Below are 18797 nucleotides of genomic sequence, written 5' to 3'. Positions count from 1 at the left end.
ATTAATAAATGGGCAGGGTCATCTTTGGGCTAGGCCACACTTAAAACCAAAGGCGGAGCTGGGGAGGCGGGGGGCAGGACAGGGCTGTAGCCCAGTCCTACCTCCCGGCCCAATTAAAAAAAAATTAAAATTTTTAAAGCCCAGCCCTGATTCCAAAGGCAGGGGGGACAGCAGTTATATATATATATATATATATATTTTAAAAGCCCAGTCCTAGCCCAGCCCTGATTTCCGGGTCGGATCCAGCATCTGGCGAGAGCGGGCATCGACCCGTGCTAGATCCGACCCGTTTAACTTATTACCCCTCAACCCCTCTTCTTCTTCGATCTTGATTTTGATTGACCTAGCCCTTGCCCTCGTCTTCCCTAAATCCCCCGACTCCCGACGATTGATCCAACGTCACCCAGCTTCTTCTCCGACGTCGGCCGAGCTTCTCCTCTGACGTCGGCCGCCTACGCTTCTCCTCCAAGCCTCTGACGCTGCTCTCGTGCTCTTGAGTGAGCGAGATGATGAGACACCGACCAAGCACAACGACGAGACACCAATCTTTTGGGCAATTTGACTAATCAAATATGTGCTAGTTTGATTTAATCAAATTATAGGTGGATTGGAGTGGATTTAATCAAATCAACTCCGAAGTAGGGTTGATCTTGACCTAAAACAATTCACTTCATTTATTTTTTATCAAATTTTATTTAAAATAAAAAAACAATTTACCCATTTTGGGGATAAATCATATTTTTTGTTCCTGAATGAGCTCTTATGCATATATTCCTATGTATATATGTATATATTATATACATATATACATATATGCAGATGTCTCTCAATCTTTTATCTCATGTTAATTATTTGACTCACAAATTAAATTAAAGTGGAAGATGAATGTTGACTGTTGATGGTAATTTATGTTTTTTGGTACAATAATTCCACTTTGTCTACTCATTTTAGTTTGAACAAAGCTAGGAGAAGGTTGTAAATCAGTGACTTCTGAATTTTAAAATAAGTCCTGATTTCTGAATTATAGAATCAATTATCTACTTTATCTACTCAAATTATATAGAATTATAGAAAAGTCCTGACTTCTAACTTCTGTTTTAATGTTCTGATATTCAAATTAATTATATTTGGACAATAGGAGAAGGTTGTGAATCAGTGAATTTATTTGAAGGACAAGAAGATATATTTGAAGGTTGTGAATTAGTGAATATCGTTTTAGCGGTGCTAACTCTTATCTAGTTACTCTCCTAGTGACTTGTGAGTATATGCTTAACTCTTATCTAGTTGCAATTTATAAATTTATGGTTATTATTTGTCCTGATCCATACCCTATACACGATTATTGGTTTATTATAGTTGTTAAGTGTTAATTGTTATAGTGTTAATTTGTTAATTGGTATAGACTTATAGTGTTATATTGATATTTTTCTATCATTTATCACCAATCAGTACATGTATCTGATTTAGTGTACTTGTGTAGAATTGTAATGATTAATTGTGTAGATTATTGATAGTTTACGTGTTTGATTAATAATTTTATCACCAATCAATAACTGTATCTGATTCAATGAAAATTTATACTTGATTTTCTCTAATTTTTTTCACTACCTTAACATAATGTTATTCAATTATTTTTTTATTATTTATCACCAATCAGTAATTGTATCTGATTCGGTGTACTTATGTATAATTGTTATGTTGAACAGTTAAAGTAATACTTCTGTAAGTTGAAACAGTCAAAGTTATGTTCATGTAGTATCTTATTTATTTGTAGAATTTGAAATGGAAAGAGGGCAATCTTTGAGCACTAAGAAAAGAAAAAACTTGTTATCATTTTTTTCGAAGTTAGACAACTCTTCAGATGGACAAGTCAAAGAAACTCCAAGTCCTACTCCAACCTTTCCTTCATCACCTGAGCATATTCCATCTCTGAATCCAACTTTAGAATCTAATTTTTATATTGAAAGAGATCTGGGTAAAAGAAAGTGCATGTGTAATCACCCTGTTAATGAAATAGATTGAGGACAAGCTTTATTTCAGAATATGCGAGGACAAGGGTACGATAGTGCTAGTAATATACGCGGTGCTTGGAATGGGCTCCAAGCTTTATTTCTGAAGGATTGTCCTTATGCATATTATGTCCATTATTTTAAGCATCATTTACAATTAACATTGGTTTTTGTAGCTAAGGATGTTCGTGACATTTGGCAATTCATTTCTCATTTGGATAATGTTGTTAACATTATTACTTCTTTGCCTAAGCGTGTTGGTGAGTTGAAAGCTGCACATAGAAAAGAAATTGAGCATTTGTTAGAAACTAGAGAACAATTGACAGGAAGTGGGGCTAATCAGATTGGGAACTTGCATAGAGATGGAGCTACTCGTTGGAGTTCTTATTATGAATATGTAAAGAGCTTGATGGATATGTATGTTGCAACATGTAAAGTATTTGAGTGCCTGATTGAAAATTTTCCAAGTGCTAGATCTCAGGCTGAAGCTGATGGTGCATACATTTACATTACAAGTTTCGAATTTATATTTGTCTTGCATTTGAAGAATCAAATATTTGTAGTTACTGATATTCTATATCAAGCCCTTCAGAAGAAAAATCAAGATATCTTGACTGCTATGAGATTTGTCTACACTACAAAGATTGTGCTTCAAGTTTTGAGAGAAGATGGTTGAGAAGAACTCCTTTAAGAGGTAACATCATTTTGTTCAACAAATGATATTTGCCTACTTGACTTCAGTGGTTCATATATGGTTGGTCGATCCCGTGGTCATGAGTATCCCTCAATTGAGCATCACTATCATTTTGATGTTTTCAATAAAGTTATAGATTTCTTGTTGGTGAAGTTAAATACTAGATTTAATGACACATCAGTGAAACTTCTTTCTCTTAGTGCGACATTGGATCCTAGAAACTCATTTGAATCCTTTAATATAGTTGATATTTGCAAGCTTGCAGAGAAGTAATATCCTCAAGATTTTACACCACAAGATATATTTTACTTGAAAACAGAGTTACAACATTATCAGATTGATGTGGTTTCTGATCCTCGATTTCAAGTACCTACTCTACCTGATTTGTATCAAAAGTTGGTTGCAAGTAGAATGTCAGAAAGTTATGTCATGCTAACTAGATTATTTTGTCTTGTATTGACATTACTAGTTTCTACGGCCACTACAGAACGAGCATTTTCAGTGATGAAGCATGTGAAGATGAAAATTCGAAACAAAATGGACGACGATTTTCTTGCTGATTGTATGACATTGTACATTGAACGAGAATATACTATGACTTTAGTTATAGATTCTCTTATAGATGAATTTTATGCTGCGGGTAATCGTCGGGGTCCATTTTAGTTGGCACTTTTGTATTTTGATTTATTTTGTCATAAATAAAATTTATGCATTGTTATGAACTTCAAATTATCGCACCAGTGTTATATATTGCCATTAGATAATGTTTAAGAACTTTCCGTTGAGGTTGAGAAAGACTGCAGCAAATAGTTTGATTTGTCCATATGAAATAGATTTTTATTAATAATTGTAGCTATTTTTTATTTTATCTTAAAAAAAATATTTTGGGGGCATTGCCCCCAAACCCCAGACTATCACACCAAATTTTTTTTGTTACACCCTTGTTTGCCCCCCACCCCCCTCACATGAATCCTAGCTAAGCCCCTGCTTAAAACCCAATAGCCCGCCAATAGCCCGAGCTCTAAATAGGCTTGGGCCGAGCCGGGTTGGCCCCGATGTCCACCCCTACTTAAAGCATTGATTATCAAGCTGCCAAATCTGCAAGGTTATGTTCAGCTGTCTTGGTCATGGTTACAAATTAATATATTGTCAGGTTATATACTCTTAATGGGAAAAGTGACAGGTGCTTGAACATTAGGTACTTGACGCATACTTGAACATCCTGGCCTGTCCATCGCGTGCTTGATGGATGACCATCGTAAAAAAAATTTAACGTCAAAAATGAGTTTTTTCGCCCAAACGAACAATAGCAGCAATAAAATCACCGCTATTGACCTTTAGAGGTGATTTTTGTCACTGTTGTTGACCTTTAGTGCAACTTTTGTAGTCACTATTGCTCGTTTGGCAGAAAAACTTGTTTTAGATGCTGGTCATCTATCAAGTGCGTGATGGATAGCCAACATTTTCAAGTACGTGTCAAGTACCTAATGTTCAAGCACCTACGCAGTACTCACTATTAATGTATTTGTAATTATTTTTAGCTATTAAAGAAGATGAAAAAATCAAATGGCATAAACTAAACACATATAACATGTGTAGTAAAATAGAGAGAGAATCAGTTGACTGCCCCAATTTTAGATTTTGTAGAAATAAAAACAAATTTAAGCAATGTTAAACCTTTGAAAGATTGATAAACATTAAAAGGAAACAAGCAGAATTAATTAGCTCTTTTATTTATCTCTCCTCTCATGCAAGAAGAAAGAAGGAAAACCTTTGAAAGATTGATAAACATCCAAAGGAAACAAGCAGAATTAACTAGCATTTTTATTTATCTTCCTCTCATGTAAGGACAGGAAAGAAGGGAAAACAAAAAAGAAAAGAGAAAACAAGGAAATTATGAAAAAAAAACTTGCTAACAAAATGGGCGAGAAAATGGAAATCTTGAGGAATCGCTTTCTTTTACTTTTTGAACTGAATCCTAAAAAATCCCTGGTTTTGCTTTTCTATCATTGAAAGGGTAAAAATTCAAAATAATGGAAAAATATTGGTAAAAAAACTTCAATCCAACCCATATCGTGATACCTTTTTTTGGCCAGGATTTGGATTGATTGATTATATATCATTATGAGATCCTTCCCTATTCCCTAGCACTTGTCCCATAATGATGAAAATGGAATCATTGATTGGTGATATTAAAATTTTGAAAAATAACTACTATATGGTAAAAATGACACATTTTTTGAAATGCCCCACAATTTTTGAAATCTACCAAGTTCAAATTCATCTGACTTCTTTAAGACCTTTTTATCTTTTGCACGAGCGAACCTCCTAAGGTTCACACAATATATCGTACTAAATTTAACCTTTTTACCTTTTTATCTTTTTATCTTTTTATCTCCTGCTATCACAAACTTTAACTAAAATGTGGATTCACACATTTTTGTTGTGGACCTCGCGAAGTTCGGCATAACTAAGTTTGTGAACCTCCTATAACTGAAACCTGCATAACTTCGCAAATATCGTACTAAATTTACATATATAGTACAACATTCTTGAGATACCGTGTGAACTACCTTTCAGTAACCGATCTTCAAGGTGATTCACAAATATGTGGCTATCTGAATAAATTTGTTGCATGTGAATTTTTGTACATTTGCATGCTTGTTGAATCGTATATAAAGTTATTTTTGTTCATTTTATTTCTTTTTTTCGTTTGTTTCTATAAAGAATCCTAACATTTTTTTTCTAGAACTCTCAGCATTTTCTCTCTCTCCTTGTGACGATTTTCGTAAAAAAAAATGTTGCATTTCGATGAGGTTGCAGTATCCTTCTCATTGACTTTCCCAGTTAGGTTAAAAGGTGAGTTCCATACAAACAATATATATACATATTATTTTATTTTATTTCGAACTTTTTCCTTTTTTTTGTAAATATGATCATTTAATAGCCACATGCATATTTATGTTTGGTTGTTGATGTGGATGATTTTTGTGTTTTAGTTAGTATTTGCCACCAAATTTATCGTTTAGGGTTTCTTATATTTAGTATTTTTTTCATATATACATATATTTGTATTGTATTGTTTACTTGTCTTTTAGTTAATATTTGGTATTTTTTTGTTAGTGTAATGGGGCTAGGGCTGACTGTGCCTAAGCATTAAATAGGGGTTAGGAGGTTATTGTGGGTAGTTGGTTTTCAAAATGGTTGTTGTAGGTAGTTATATTAATTGAATGTATAAAGTGTATATGGATAACATTTTCTCACATGATATTTTTATTAAATGAATGATATGATGTGTGGTTGGTATAGGCAATTAATGATGACCTCTGAAAAGGTTATAATATACTACCATAGCACAAATCACCCTACTTAAAGATCTATAGTGAACTCCAAAAAACAGTAACTATAAAGAATTTCTAGCTTTGATGTCTCATAAAATCAAATATGCAGAAGAGTCAATGATCATATGATATAGTTCTTCTCCAAAATTAGATGTCCAACATTTATGGATAGATGTCTTGGATGATAATAATATAGAATCAATGTTATTTAGTGGCGATGTTTACTTAGTTGCTCGCAAAGTTAAAGAAATTTTTGCTTTTGAAGTTAAATAAAAAACAATTAAAAGTTATGTACAAGACAGTTGATGAATGAAATGATGAAATTCTTATGAAGAATAATGTACATCTATCTCTGGCACCATCTATCAAGCTGAGTCATTTGGTGAACGTCCAATTGTTTCAAATAGTGAACAATATTGATATTACAAATATTGAGTTCAAGCACACGAAGGGCATGTGGTTGCTCGAACCGATTAATGATATAAATATCCAATGTACAAGCAATGAAGATCTTTCATGAACAATTGATGTTATACATGAACAAAGGATCACTACAAAGGATGTCAAACCACGTGAAAAAACTAGCATCACAAATTTTCCTAACATTAATTTGGATGACATTAAACTTTTTAGGGCATATGACAACTATAAGTATAAGTTATTGGACATTGCAATTTATTGTTGATATATAGGTATGACAATGAATGTGTTAGTTTTATGGTTAATCTTGAATGTTGAAAATGCATGAATGTTGCATGCATGAAAGCAAATGAAGCAATAGATACGACAAATTTTGATTTAGTTTATGCAATTGAACAATCAATTAATGGTTACAATGATCACGTTGACAATGGAGAATCGGATGATATCGATGATGATGACTATACCATGTCATTTGAGCTAGACTCAGAAATGATAGAAGAGGATGAAGACACTAATGACATAAGATAAATAATAGTGAGTGAAAAAGATACATGAATGACAATTGAGAAGTCAAACCCTTGGTATATTGTATAACCAATATGAGCATTTTTTAGGCAGTTGAACTGTTTTATATTTTTATACTAATGTGATGTAGTTGAATAAGTTCTCATTCAATGAATTCTCATACAATGAATTCTCATACAATGAAGAGAAATTATAAATCATTAAAGTTGAGGCATCTCAGCTGTATGACAAGTTGCATAACAAAAAACTTAATGGTGGGAAACATTTATAATGCTTAATAGACTCAAACGATTGAGAAATTGCCTTTGAAAAAAGGTTTAATGATCTTCAATACTGACGTGAGTTTTTAAAAGAACACGTGATCAAAAATAACTATAAAGCAAAATTCATGAAGAGTCGCAATAATAAAGTCATTGTTGTATGCACGAAAAAGAACATGCAGACTATGCTTAATTGCCTATGAAAGATCCATTATAGAAATGTGTGCAAAACAACATTCTTTCAAGTGAAGAAGTATGAAAGCGAGCATACATGTGGTGGATCATTGAATAACCATGTAGTAAAAAAAGTATTTTCCAAGTATTTTAAGTGTTATTAACAATTGCATGCACGATAACCCTAAGATGACTCCAAAAGAAATCATAAATGACATTAGTCGCAATGAAGGTGTAAAAGTTACAAACAAGCATGGCGTGGACGACAACATGCGAGGGAGGCGCTATATGGTTCATTCGAAGAGTCCTTTGAAATGCTTCCCACCTATTTGGATCATTTGATGAAGGCTAAACAAGGATTGTTAGGGTACATTGCGACAAATAGAAAAGATCGGTTTAAGTACCTATTCTTATCATTTTGTTTATGCATCGATGAATTTTTGAAAGGATGTCCTCCAATTCTTATGATAGATGAGACATTCCTAAAAGAAAGATACATGGGTATATTGTTGTCGAACCCATAGAATTGATCCTTATGGTTAGATATTTTTGATAACATTTATAATTATAGATAAAGAGTCAAAGGATACATGAGCATTCTTTTTTTAGCATGTGAAGAAAGAGTTCACTACCTTCAACGAATATAAATACATATTAGAATTTACAGTTATCTTAAATAGGCATGAAGAGCTAAAATATGTTGTTCCCCATATATGGCCTACATGTTATCTTGGATATTACATGAAGCACTTCATATAAAACTTTTCTAAGAAATTTGGTTTACCACTCAGTGTACTTTTATTGAAAGCAGCCTAAGCAGCCACGAGGCAACAATGTAATTATTTTTTTGAAAAAGTTCAAGAGTAAGATAAAGCTGCATACCATTATATTGTCACCGTCGTTGATCCAAAATATTGGGCTAACAGTGACTTTTTAGCAAGAAGATATGAGTGGTTAATGTCTAATATAATAGAGAGTTTCAATTTGTGAATTCTTGTCATACGTGACAAGCCCCTAATTCCTCTTATTGAGAGGTCAGGCTGATGAAGTATTAAAAAAAAAAGATTATTGGACAAAAAATTTTAGGCATTGTGGTTCTTGAGGTAAAAGAGAAGCTAGAAACACTTAAGAGAAAGACAACAACTATGTGTGCAAATAGTGCATTGCCATCAACATTGGTACAAAGCTCACATTTGATCTCACAATTACAGTGTTGATTTTAAGAAGTAGTTGTATTCTTGTGAAGAGTGGCAGGTTAGCAGGATTTCATACGAACATGCGATCATATGCATTTTGTATAAGGGCAAGCTACCATAAGATTACTATGACAAGTTCCTTACAATTGAATCTTATTGATGTGTATATAATGCATAACAGTTCTCTCTAATGGTAGATAATGTCCCACACAATGTGTCATCCACTTTTATTCATATATATCCACCAAAAGTGGATCGTAAAGCAGGGCAACTTAAGTTGAAGAGATGGTGAACATAATATAATGGTGTTATGTCATATAAGTGCGGTGTATATGGTGAGGTTTGCCACAACAGACAGAAACACGAATAACAATATGTTTGAGTATCTATATTTTGCAAAATGTGTATTTGTTAAGAGTTGTTTAATGAATTACTTATTTATATTTATATAGTATTTTTTAATCAACTGATCCAATGTTTTATGTTTTTATTTATATCTTAGGTAGTTTGCAATGTATGCATATAATGGGAAACATAACAACATAAAGAAAATCAAACCCTCAACCCCAAGCAAAGACTCAATTATGATATCAGAAGTATAATTATTGTCTCATATGTGTATATAACCAGTGGTACTGACATGTATGTATTTATATTCAATTTCAATTGGTGATGAGAACAAGTTAATGAGACAAAAAAATGTGTGCAACAACCAAAAGAGTCGAAAGAGCATAAATTTTATGAAGAAACTATATTGGCATGCGATGTAAGTATTATGTTTGCATGTTTATTTGATTGTTATTTTGTTATATTTGTATATAGATTCATTTGAATCTAACATGAATATATCACATATTTTGATTATATAGCATCTAGCAAGATTCATAGAAAGACTCTAAGTATCCTATAACCAAGACATTACAACATAAGCAGAACTGACAAAGACTATTTACCTTACCATGTATTTCTCTGTGTCTCAAAAGCGATCTTTCAGTTATTTTCCATCGACTAATAAAACTAATTGGTAAACATTAAGTATTGATGGTAAATAGTCAAAACTAAAATGATGCAAGATGGGGTTCATAACTTCTTGTAGGCTGACAAATTATTGTATCATTTGAATTTAACAAGGTATCTGTTGAACAACTTTGCATACTTACATTTATGTATACAAAACATAATTTTTCACATGCACAACGACCTTAAACTTGATTTATATTGAAGATCTTAATTTCTGTCAACCGAGGCAACCAACATGGGGTTCTTTGGGAAATGGATATGAATGCGAGGGAGTTCAAGATGTACAATTTCAAGGGTCCACAACTAATACCGATAAAAACATAAAAAAAATAATACAATAACATTACTTATCAATAATGTGCTTATTGCTCTCTCATACTCGGTAAGTTTAATGTTGTGTTGTAACTTTATTTTTTTTGCAGGGTGATTTGGCTACGACTGTTACACTTATTGGATGACATGTCCCATGGAGGGTATTTTTCAACAAGAAAATAGGTAATTACTTTGCATATATTTGTTAATTCAATTCGTACATGTATATGTTCTTCACTTAGTATATTATTGTTACATATATGATAGTGATATATTTATCCTACTATACATACAGTACTTGGACAAAAACATAGAATTGAAATTCACATAGGTACTTGTTTATATGTCCTATTTTGTTGTGTTTTGAGGATGTAAGTTATAGTTAGTTGTTTTCTAATAACCTTTTTTTCATAATGATGTAACAAACTACACAAAGCATATGATCAAATTCTATAAACTTATAAGGGAGTAGACGACTTTATAGGCTGAGAGGAGACAAAGAACCAAAAAAGATCACATCAGAACACAAAGGGTTCGAAGAACAAACAAATGACAGGATGAGGAGACATCAAACAATAAGGTATCAGATGTCAAGATATCAGAAGGTGAATTGTGGATAATTTTGGGGCGTATACGTTGATTACTATTGTAAATTATTTATTGTAAATTTGACAGAATTGCCAAACATTGGATGTAAATTTGATAAAATTGTTTTATAAATTATGAGTTCAAATTTTGGATATTCTTTAAATATTTGATGTTCTGTAAATTATGTTTTGTAAGTTCTAAATGTTCTTTAAATAGGTAGAAGTTATGCAAATTTTGTATGTTTAACTTCATTTCAGGTTTAATGTTCTATAACAAGGATGTACACAAAATGTAAGAAGTTATTATATTTAGAAGAAAAATTACATATTTATAAGAAAGTTGCACATTTAAGAGGAAATCATATATTTCTTATTGAAATCACATATTTAAGAAGAAAATCATGTATTTAAGAAGAAACCATATATTTTGGAGGAAAATGGCATTTTTTATTATGAAAGTTCTGAATGTGCTTATGTTTTGCAAATATTGACTATTGTTCACAAAACTTTTTGCAAAATTCTTCATCCTCGCAAAACTTGGTCATTGTTCACATACCTCTTTGTGTGAAGTTGATTAGCCATAGTGTGCAAAGTTATATGTAACATTTAAATTTACAATTCAGTATATACATAATTCACCTATAATATTCAAATTTATATTGGGCAGCATTCAATATTAAAATAGATATATAATTCACCTGTAACATTTAAATTCACAAATATTATTCAAATTTACATAAGGTAACATTCAAATTTACAGTAAATACATAATTCACCTGTAACATTCAAATTCACTTGTAATATTTAAAATTATATTTGGGTAACATTCAAATTTACAGCAGATACATAATTTACATATAACATTCAAAATCACCTATAATATTCAAATTTATAGCAGATACACAATTCACATGTTATAGGTTCAAATACAAAACTATATACATTCATTCACAATTCAAAGTTAAGTTGTTACAATCACATAGTTATATACAATTCAAACTTAGTATACATTCAAACTAGTTAAACTGTTAAACAAAAATTCAATTACAACTACATTAATAATTATTTATAAAATAATATTTATTTAATTATATTAATTTACAAAATAATCAAAATAGAAGTCATTGTTGTCGATGTATCAGGCGCACTCGTAGCTAAAGTCAACTTGAGTTCGTATAATAGACTCTGTTTGCTTAAAGAAAATTCTTCAACATGTAGTTTTCAGCCAGTGCAAGAGCTAACTTTGTATCCGCTCCACTTACAGTCTTTTTATGCTTCGAACTCCTTGCTCAAGTTCCTCTTCCTCCTTAATGCCCCTCTTTGCAGAGGGACTGCTTGCAAACTACAAGTTCAATAACTACATCCTCGTCATTGTAGGCACATACCATGGATGACAGTATGATGTTTTCAACATCATCGCACCAGTCTTCAAGTTTGAAGAGATATATCATGGGGTAATCTTTAGTTTGATTCTTCATTATGCTCAAGACGGTTATGCTAACTGTGTGAGGGCAACATGATGGTTGATGAAAAAAAACCTAAATTGTCAAACCACTTGGCTAGCCATTTGGTGCTGAACTTTATTCATATTGTGCAACCAAATGTCCCTCCTCACGATGTCCTTCGCTTGCATAACCACATCCTAATTCACTTCTCTCTCCTATGTGTCTTCGTAGGGGCATTACTTTACCCACAAAATAAAGTTTCATTTATAGTTAGTCTCATGTCACATTATTTATAAAAATATAGATAATTGACTAAGTCAGCCTGTGCAACGATGCAACACAATAGACCCTTCCTATGTAAGGACCCAACACTCTTCGATCATTCTACTCATCTTCATTATGTAACTAAATCCACATTGCAACCCAAAAATTTAGGAAGACAATTGTATCTCAGGGACCTTCAAATAGATATATGCTCCCATATCCAAACCTGCAAGGATAAATACAATGATTAACATAAATTAATAAACAATATAGTATATCAACAATGTTAAATAATGTTTGAGTATAAATCAAAAGTTTAAGTATAATGAAAGAATACATACATCTAACAACACCATGATGAATATATTTTTTCTTTCATGCCTCATGCTACTCAATGTGCAAGTGAGGTTGCTTCTCATGCGTATTCATTGATGTGATCAAGATCTTGCAATAGTTGAATGTACAATCCATGAATCGACTTCTCACCAGTATCGTTGAATACACATGTGCCAAAAAAACACTGCAAGAATGTTGTCGCATCCTTCTCCATCCTAAGACTTCCCTCCAATACATAATAGCTTTCCTTTATTCTCCTCGCTCTGCTGGGATCATAGTGTTTTGCCAACCATGATAACTTAAAACTTTCAGCTTCGAACATATCCTCATCTGCTTGTAGATAAATACCTAAAGTGTGCTTGAAATCTCCTTATCAATGTGCACTCACTGGCTCTCCATGGCACATAAATCTAACGATTGTATCATGTCCTCCAACTTGATAGTCATCTCAATATCTCCAAACTGGAATGTGTTGGTTGTCATATTTCAGATTTGCACAACGGCCTCTAAGAGTATGTAACTAATGTCTCATGGTTTGATCTCCAATAACTTTAAAAAATGCATCTGATCTAGCTTATCCTTCACTCCCTCTATTAGTTTTAGGAACCACTCGTGTGCTTGAAACTAGTAGAACTGATGCATGCAGCTTATTGGATCCTCTAAATTTGATCATTGTAGATACTGCAGTCATAATTTATTTTGCTAGAATCACACAAATTAATCATTAAATTACACACACAAATATAACATTTTAATAAGTTCAATGCAAGATTTAATTTAGTTATCCCCAAAACATGTTTTGTATATATATGAAAAACTAATGAACCAATTGCAATATTTAAACTAGTTATCCTAAAAACATTATTCACACGCGCACACACACACACACACACACACACACACACACACACACATATATATATATATAAATGAATATATATAGCATTTTATATATTAAACTGCAAGAATTAATCAAGTTATCCTAAAAACGTGTTTCACACACGCACACACACATATATGTGATAATTTAATCAATGATTGAATGAAATTGATAATAATTGTAAACATCTTACAAACATGAGAGTTTGTGATACCTGGAGAGCCTACCGACATATTGCGTGAACCTCAATAGGTTCACTCATGCGAAGGGTAAAAAGGTCCTAAAAAAATTGGGTATTTGCAAATTTGGACATGTGATAGATTTAAAAAATTATGGGTCATTTCAGGAAACATATCATTTTTCACATACAATACGATAATTTCTATTCAAAAAATAATTGATTCAACTGTTAATGATGTACTTACCAAAAAAACTTATCATCGATGATTCTAAAAATATTGTCGATGAAGTGTCGCTAATGAATAACCATAAATAGTCGCCAAAAAATAGCCGGCAATAGTCGCCAAAAAATTGCCAAAAAAATTTATCGGGGGAAGGATGTTGAGGACCACAACAAAACCCTACTTTATGCAAAAATAGCCCTGGAATGTGAAGTGTGGCTTTTATATTAATGATGGAATGTGAACATTTTAACAAGTCCATTTGCAGGCAAGTCATTCCTCATATTTGCGAAGGTAGTACCTTATTTATGGAGAAAACAACCAGAGTGAGAAGGTCGATAACAATCGCAACAATAATATGTGAATGTCTCCACACATTTGCGGACCTCTTTCAAGATCATTTACTTAAAGGAGATTTGCATGGTAGCTCACGAATGGCGTACTATATATGTGAAGGCAGTACCTTATTTATAAAGATCGACTAGAGTGTAAGGTCGTAGATATTCGAAAACACTAATATGTGAATATCGTCACACATTTGCGGACCTCCTTCAAGATCATTTACTTGAAGGAGAATTGCATGACAACTCATGAGTGTCATACTATATATGTGATGATAGTACCTTATATACAAAAGTTGAGGACATTCGCAACACTAATATATGAATCTCACCAATATTTGCAGACCTCCTTGAGGATTAGTTACTTAAAAGAGATTTGCATAGTATCTCGTGATTGTCGTACTATATATATGTGAATCTCGTATGATATTTGTGAAGTTACGCAGGTTTCAATTACAAGAGGTTCACAAATTTGGTTATGCAAACTTTGTGAGGCCCGCAAAAACATCATGCAAATATACCTTTTAGTGAGAGGTTGCAAGGTCGGGACAACGTACTAATATAGCGCATGAACCTCAAGATATTCGCTTGTGCGAAGAGTAAAAAGATACTAAGAAAGGTATTTTTAATTGTGGACACCGAGCGAATTTTGCAAATTGTGGGGCATTTCGAATAAATGTTTCATTTTTTCAAGGATAGTACAGTCATTTTTCGTTGAAAATTTCTAGGATTTGGATTGATTAGTGGTATACCATAACCATGAAAGTGCATGTTTTAAAGTATCGTAATTATTTGATACCTATATTGGTTGTTTTTGAAAATGAAATTCATATCCAAATGTAGTACCTGCTTTGATATTTTGAACTCGCCACACCATTAATGAAGCTAGGACTGGGAAATGAGACAAATGAAACACAAACAAATGGGTGTTCAGCTCGATTTGGCTTGTATAGCTCGTTAACCAGCAATAGATATACATATATATTTATATCATAGTGTAGACGGTCGAAGTGTTTGACTCGCAAGCAATAAGCTTAGGGTTCAATTTCTGTTGCTTACAACTTTGAAATAATGCAATTATTTTGTAAGTGAACTAGTTTGAGCTTCAATAAATAGGTTTAGAGTACAACTTTTATTATTTTCAATTAAAAAATATAATTTATTTATGAGTCAGCTCAAGCTCAACTCACTCGCCACAATAAATCAGTCAAGCTTGAACACCCTTTGTTCAGTTTGTTTACCAGCCATAAATGAAGCCCATGTGATGTAAACCCAAATTTATCTAAGAGAAATAGAAAATATAAGAGAAATTGTGGGAAATTCACTAAAATAACTAAAAATGAACTAAAAACAAGAAATAACTGAAATAAAATGAAAATAACAAATTGTCATATCAATCTCAACTCTACTCTAGATTCTTCCCCTCTCATCTATATATAGATGAGATAGTACAACCTCATGTCACTCAAGTTTTCTATCTAGATAAACACCTTAATAGGAAAACCAATCATAATCTTATTAAACTGCTGAATAGGGATGGCAGTCGACCAGGGGGGAAACAGGGCAGGGATGGAGGTTAAAATCAAAACCCGTGCGGGGATGGAGGCGGGGATAGACTTATGCTTTCCCTCGCCCCGCCCCATCCCTGTTGTGATCCCCACCTTACCATGCCCTGCCTCATCCCCAATCCTTCTTTAAGGATGGCAATGGATCGAGGAAAAACGGGACCCCGCCCCACCTTGTCCCGTTTGGACCAGGGATGGAGGACATGAAATGGGGATGGAGGGCAAGATTTTGTGACGGGGCGGGGGTGGAGACATTGTCCCCTGCCCCCTATTGCTGAAATGAGATACAAATAAATTATTTGGATTTAATATCCATTACAATGGCTCATAATAAGAAAATATTCAAACTAAAAAATATGGATCTCAAATTATCTAATGAACTATGTGGACCCGAATACATGTCTCTCCGCTCTTGCATCATTCTTCTTGGTTTGAAGAAGATTTGTCCTCAAGTCTGAATTTCTCTAGTAATTGTTCCAATCCTACTTGATTTCTTAGAACCACAAAGGCTATGCAATCCCCAATGGGTGTGTCTATATTAAACATGAAACTAGTGGTTGGACCCATTTTGTCAATGATCCAAATAAAAAGTACATCTGGACCCTATTGCTCCTTGGTAACTGGTGTAAAAATAACCCCAAATAGATCCACTTCAAGAATATGGGTCAAAGTCCAAAGACACATCTAATGGCACAATTGGACTCAAATAGGTTTAATTGGATCCAATTGCTCTATATCTGGATTTGGATATTGGGTAAGCTTTATAATAGGACCATATGAGAGTTCATTTTTGTTAGGGTTAGTCTCTGTTGGGTTTGGACCTGTGTCAAATGTGTAGGTTTTGTTGTTTCAGTGGATTGGTTTCAAGGCCTTTTGGAATATCTAAAATAAAAGTAATGGATTCTAATAAAGGCTTTGTGCAAGAGTGAGGTGGTTCTGATTGGTGTTGGCTTGTATATGGATCCTAAGTAGCATTGGACAAGATAAACAAGGTTGAAACCAGTGGATCTTGGGTCGAATTTGTGAAAAAGATGAGAGGTTGGACCCAACCAATACTAAGCAGGGTCTACTCGGCTAATAATTAGGAAATCATAATCAATTACTAAACTGTTATCTAAGTGGCAACCCAACCGCCTTCCCACTTAGATAAACACCTAATTAGGAAAGCAAATCATAAATCATACTAAACTGTTAAAATGAGATACAAATCAATTACTTAGATCCAATATTTATTACACTGACCTAAAATAAGAAAATACCTAAACAAAAAAAACATGAACCTCAAATGATCCAATGAACCATGCGAACCCAAATATATGTTATTCCGCTTCTGCATCATGGATGAATGTGTGTGCAGGTGTACGCGCCTTGCCTGCCTTGTGTGCGCCTGCATGTGTGCATTGGAAGGATTATTTTGGTCCATTTTTTGGATAATTGGATTTTTGCTTTGCTCTTTTGAATTTTATGTGTATTAAATCTGTTTCATATTCATTTTTGGAATTAGGTCTGTTGAATTTATTTTCATTGACCATTTGGTTTACTTGATTGTACAGTATATCGTTGCTACATTCGCAATCTATCATCAGATATTCAACCAAACTATTGCTTCCTTGAAATGGTGTGCTCCCACCTCTAAAGTTGGATCCTCCTTTTCAACAAAACTTTCCAATTCATCATTCAATTTAAATGGCAATATTGTCCACTGCAGGACACTTCCCAAAACATCTTTCATGTTTGAATCAAGGGGTGAGCAACTGTAGTCTTAGCACTGAAGCTAAGGGGAGACTTACCTAGTGGACAAAGGGTTACCCTAAGTCCTCGTTTGTTCCATTTTTCAAGTGAAGGAAAGACTTTACATGAGAATGGGTACAAAATTCTAAAAAATCATGCCAGCTTAACTCATGTGAAAACTTTCCGAATGAATTTACATATAAAAAGTGATAAGCAGTGGCGGAGCCAGGGGTGGGCATGGGTGGGCAGTCGCCCACCCCAGAATTTGAAACCGAAAAAAAAAATATTGTGCCTCCAGCGATATTTCGTAAAGAAACAAAGAATCTGATTTTAACTCTTGTACGCTAATGCCTACAGCTATGTGTGTTTTAATTTGTCTGGTGTGTGACAAACAGAAATTAAGTGTATGTTTACTTTTAATCCAGCAATCTGTTCGAGGATCAATAACGCATGCTTGGAATTGAAAAATTGTTAGTGTTGGACTTGACCTGTTCTGGATATTATCGTCCGTGGTGTGTTGTCATTTAGATGCAGTTTGTTTTAGGTGGCGAGCACTCGCCCAGGACAGCGATCAGCAAGTGGTGCAGACACGTTTATGTCTTCCCGTGGCAGCGGTATCACATACACCCTGAGCTTCCACCTAATCTGGACCAGCGTCTGTCACTCCCCGAGTTCGAATCTGCATTCAACCGGGTTCTGGATTGTGTGTTTTAAGCTTTAGAAACTGCTTTCGGAATGCAGCGTAATGTTCTGGTTCCTTGCTGTTTATTTGAGCTGAATGTATGCAAGACAGATCTCAAATGATTTGAGTATATTGTGATAAATATTACTGATTTTTTTTACATTGATAACCAATAGATTTCAATATAGTTCAAAGACTTATTTAAGTTTTATCTCTTAACTAACAACTGTGCCTTCAACGAATTTTTTTTGGCTCTGCCATTGATCCGAATAAATGGATAGTCTTTCAAGACCATAGCATTGTCTCGGAGACCCAAAGTCTGCCCTCCCAACGAAAAACTCCCGCCAATGGTGATAAGCAATGAAAATCTGTGCAACACTTTTCACAGTAATGATTTGATGTTTGTTTCATTGATGGCGGAATGGTGGAAAGGATGATTACATCAAAGTTTTCAGAGTAGCACTTTCCCATGTAATTAGTTAAATGAAACAAACAAAGAAGCTTAAGGGTTTTAGCAAAATTGTCTTAATAATAGTATCAGACCTTAATCAATTTTCAAAATAATTGAGAGAGAATCAGACAATTCCAATTCTGAACCGAATCCAGTTGAA

At 33.5% G+C, this 18797-nt stretch overlaps 1 protein-coding gene across 1 annotated transcript in view; it reads left to right on the top strand.

The window, feature by feature from the left end:
• Nucleotides 1-10556, top strand: part of LOC149843519 (E3 ubiquitin-protein ligase DA2-like) — a 52887-nt gene extending 42331 nt beyond the window's left edge. Inside the window, exons 9-10 of the mRNA XM_089999884.1 lie at nt 10065-10137; nt 10427-10556. Coding sequence (XP_089856010.1) covers nt 10065-10100 — 36 coding nt within the window. The 3' untranslated portion in view covers nt 10101-10137; nt 10427-10556. The remainder of the gene's footprint in view (nt 1-10064; nt 10138-10426) is intronic.
• Nucleotides 10557-18797: the final 8241 nt, after the last annotated feature.

The sequence above is a fragment of the Nuphar pumila genome, chromosome 3, assembly GCF_984573655.1.
Source record: "Nuphar pumila chromosome 3, dmNupPumi1.hap1.1, whole genome shotgun sequence".
Lineage (NCBI taxonomy): Eukaryota > Viridiplantae > Streptophyta > Magnoliopsida > Nymphaeales > Nymphaeaceae > Nuphar > Nuphar pumila.
Note: the sequence above shows the minus strand (reverse complement) of the source record. Positions and strands in the feature narration are given on the sequence as shown.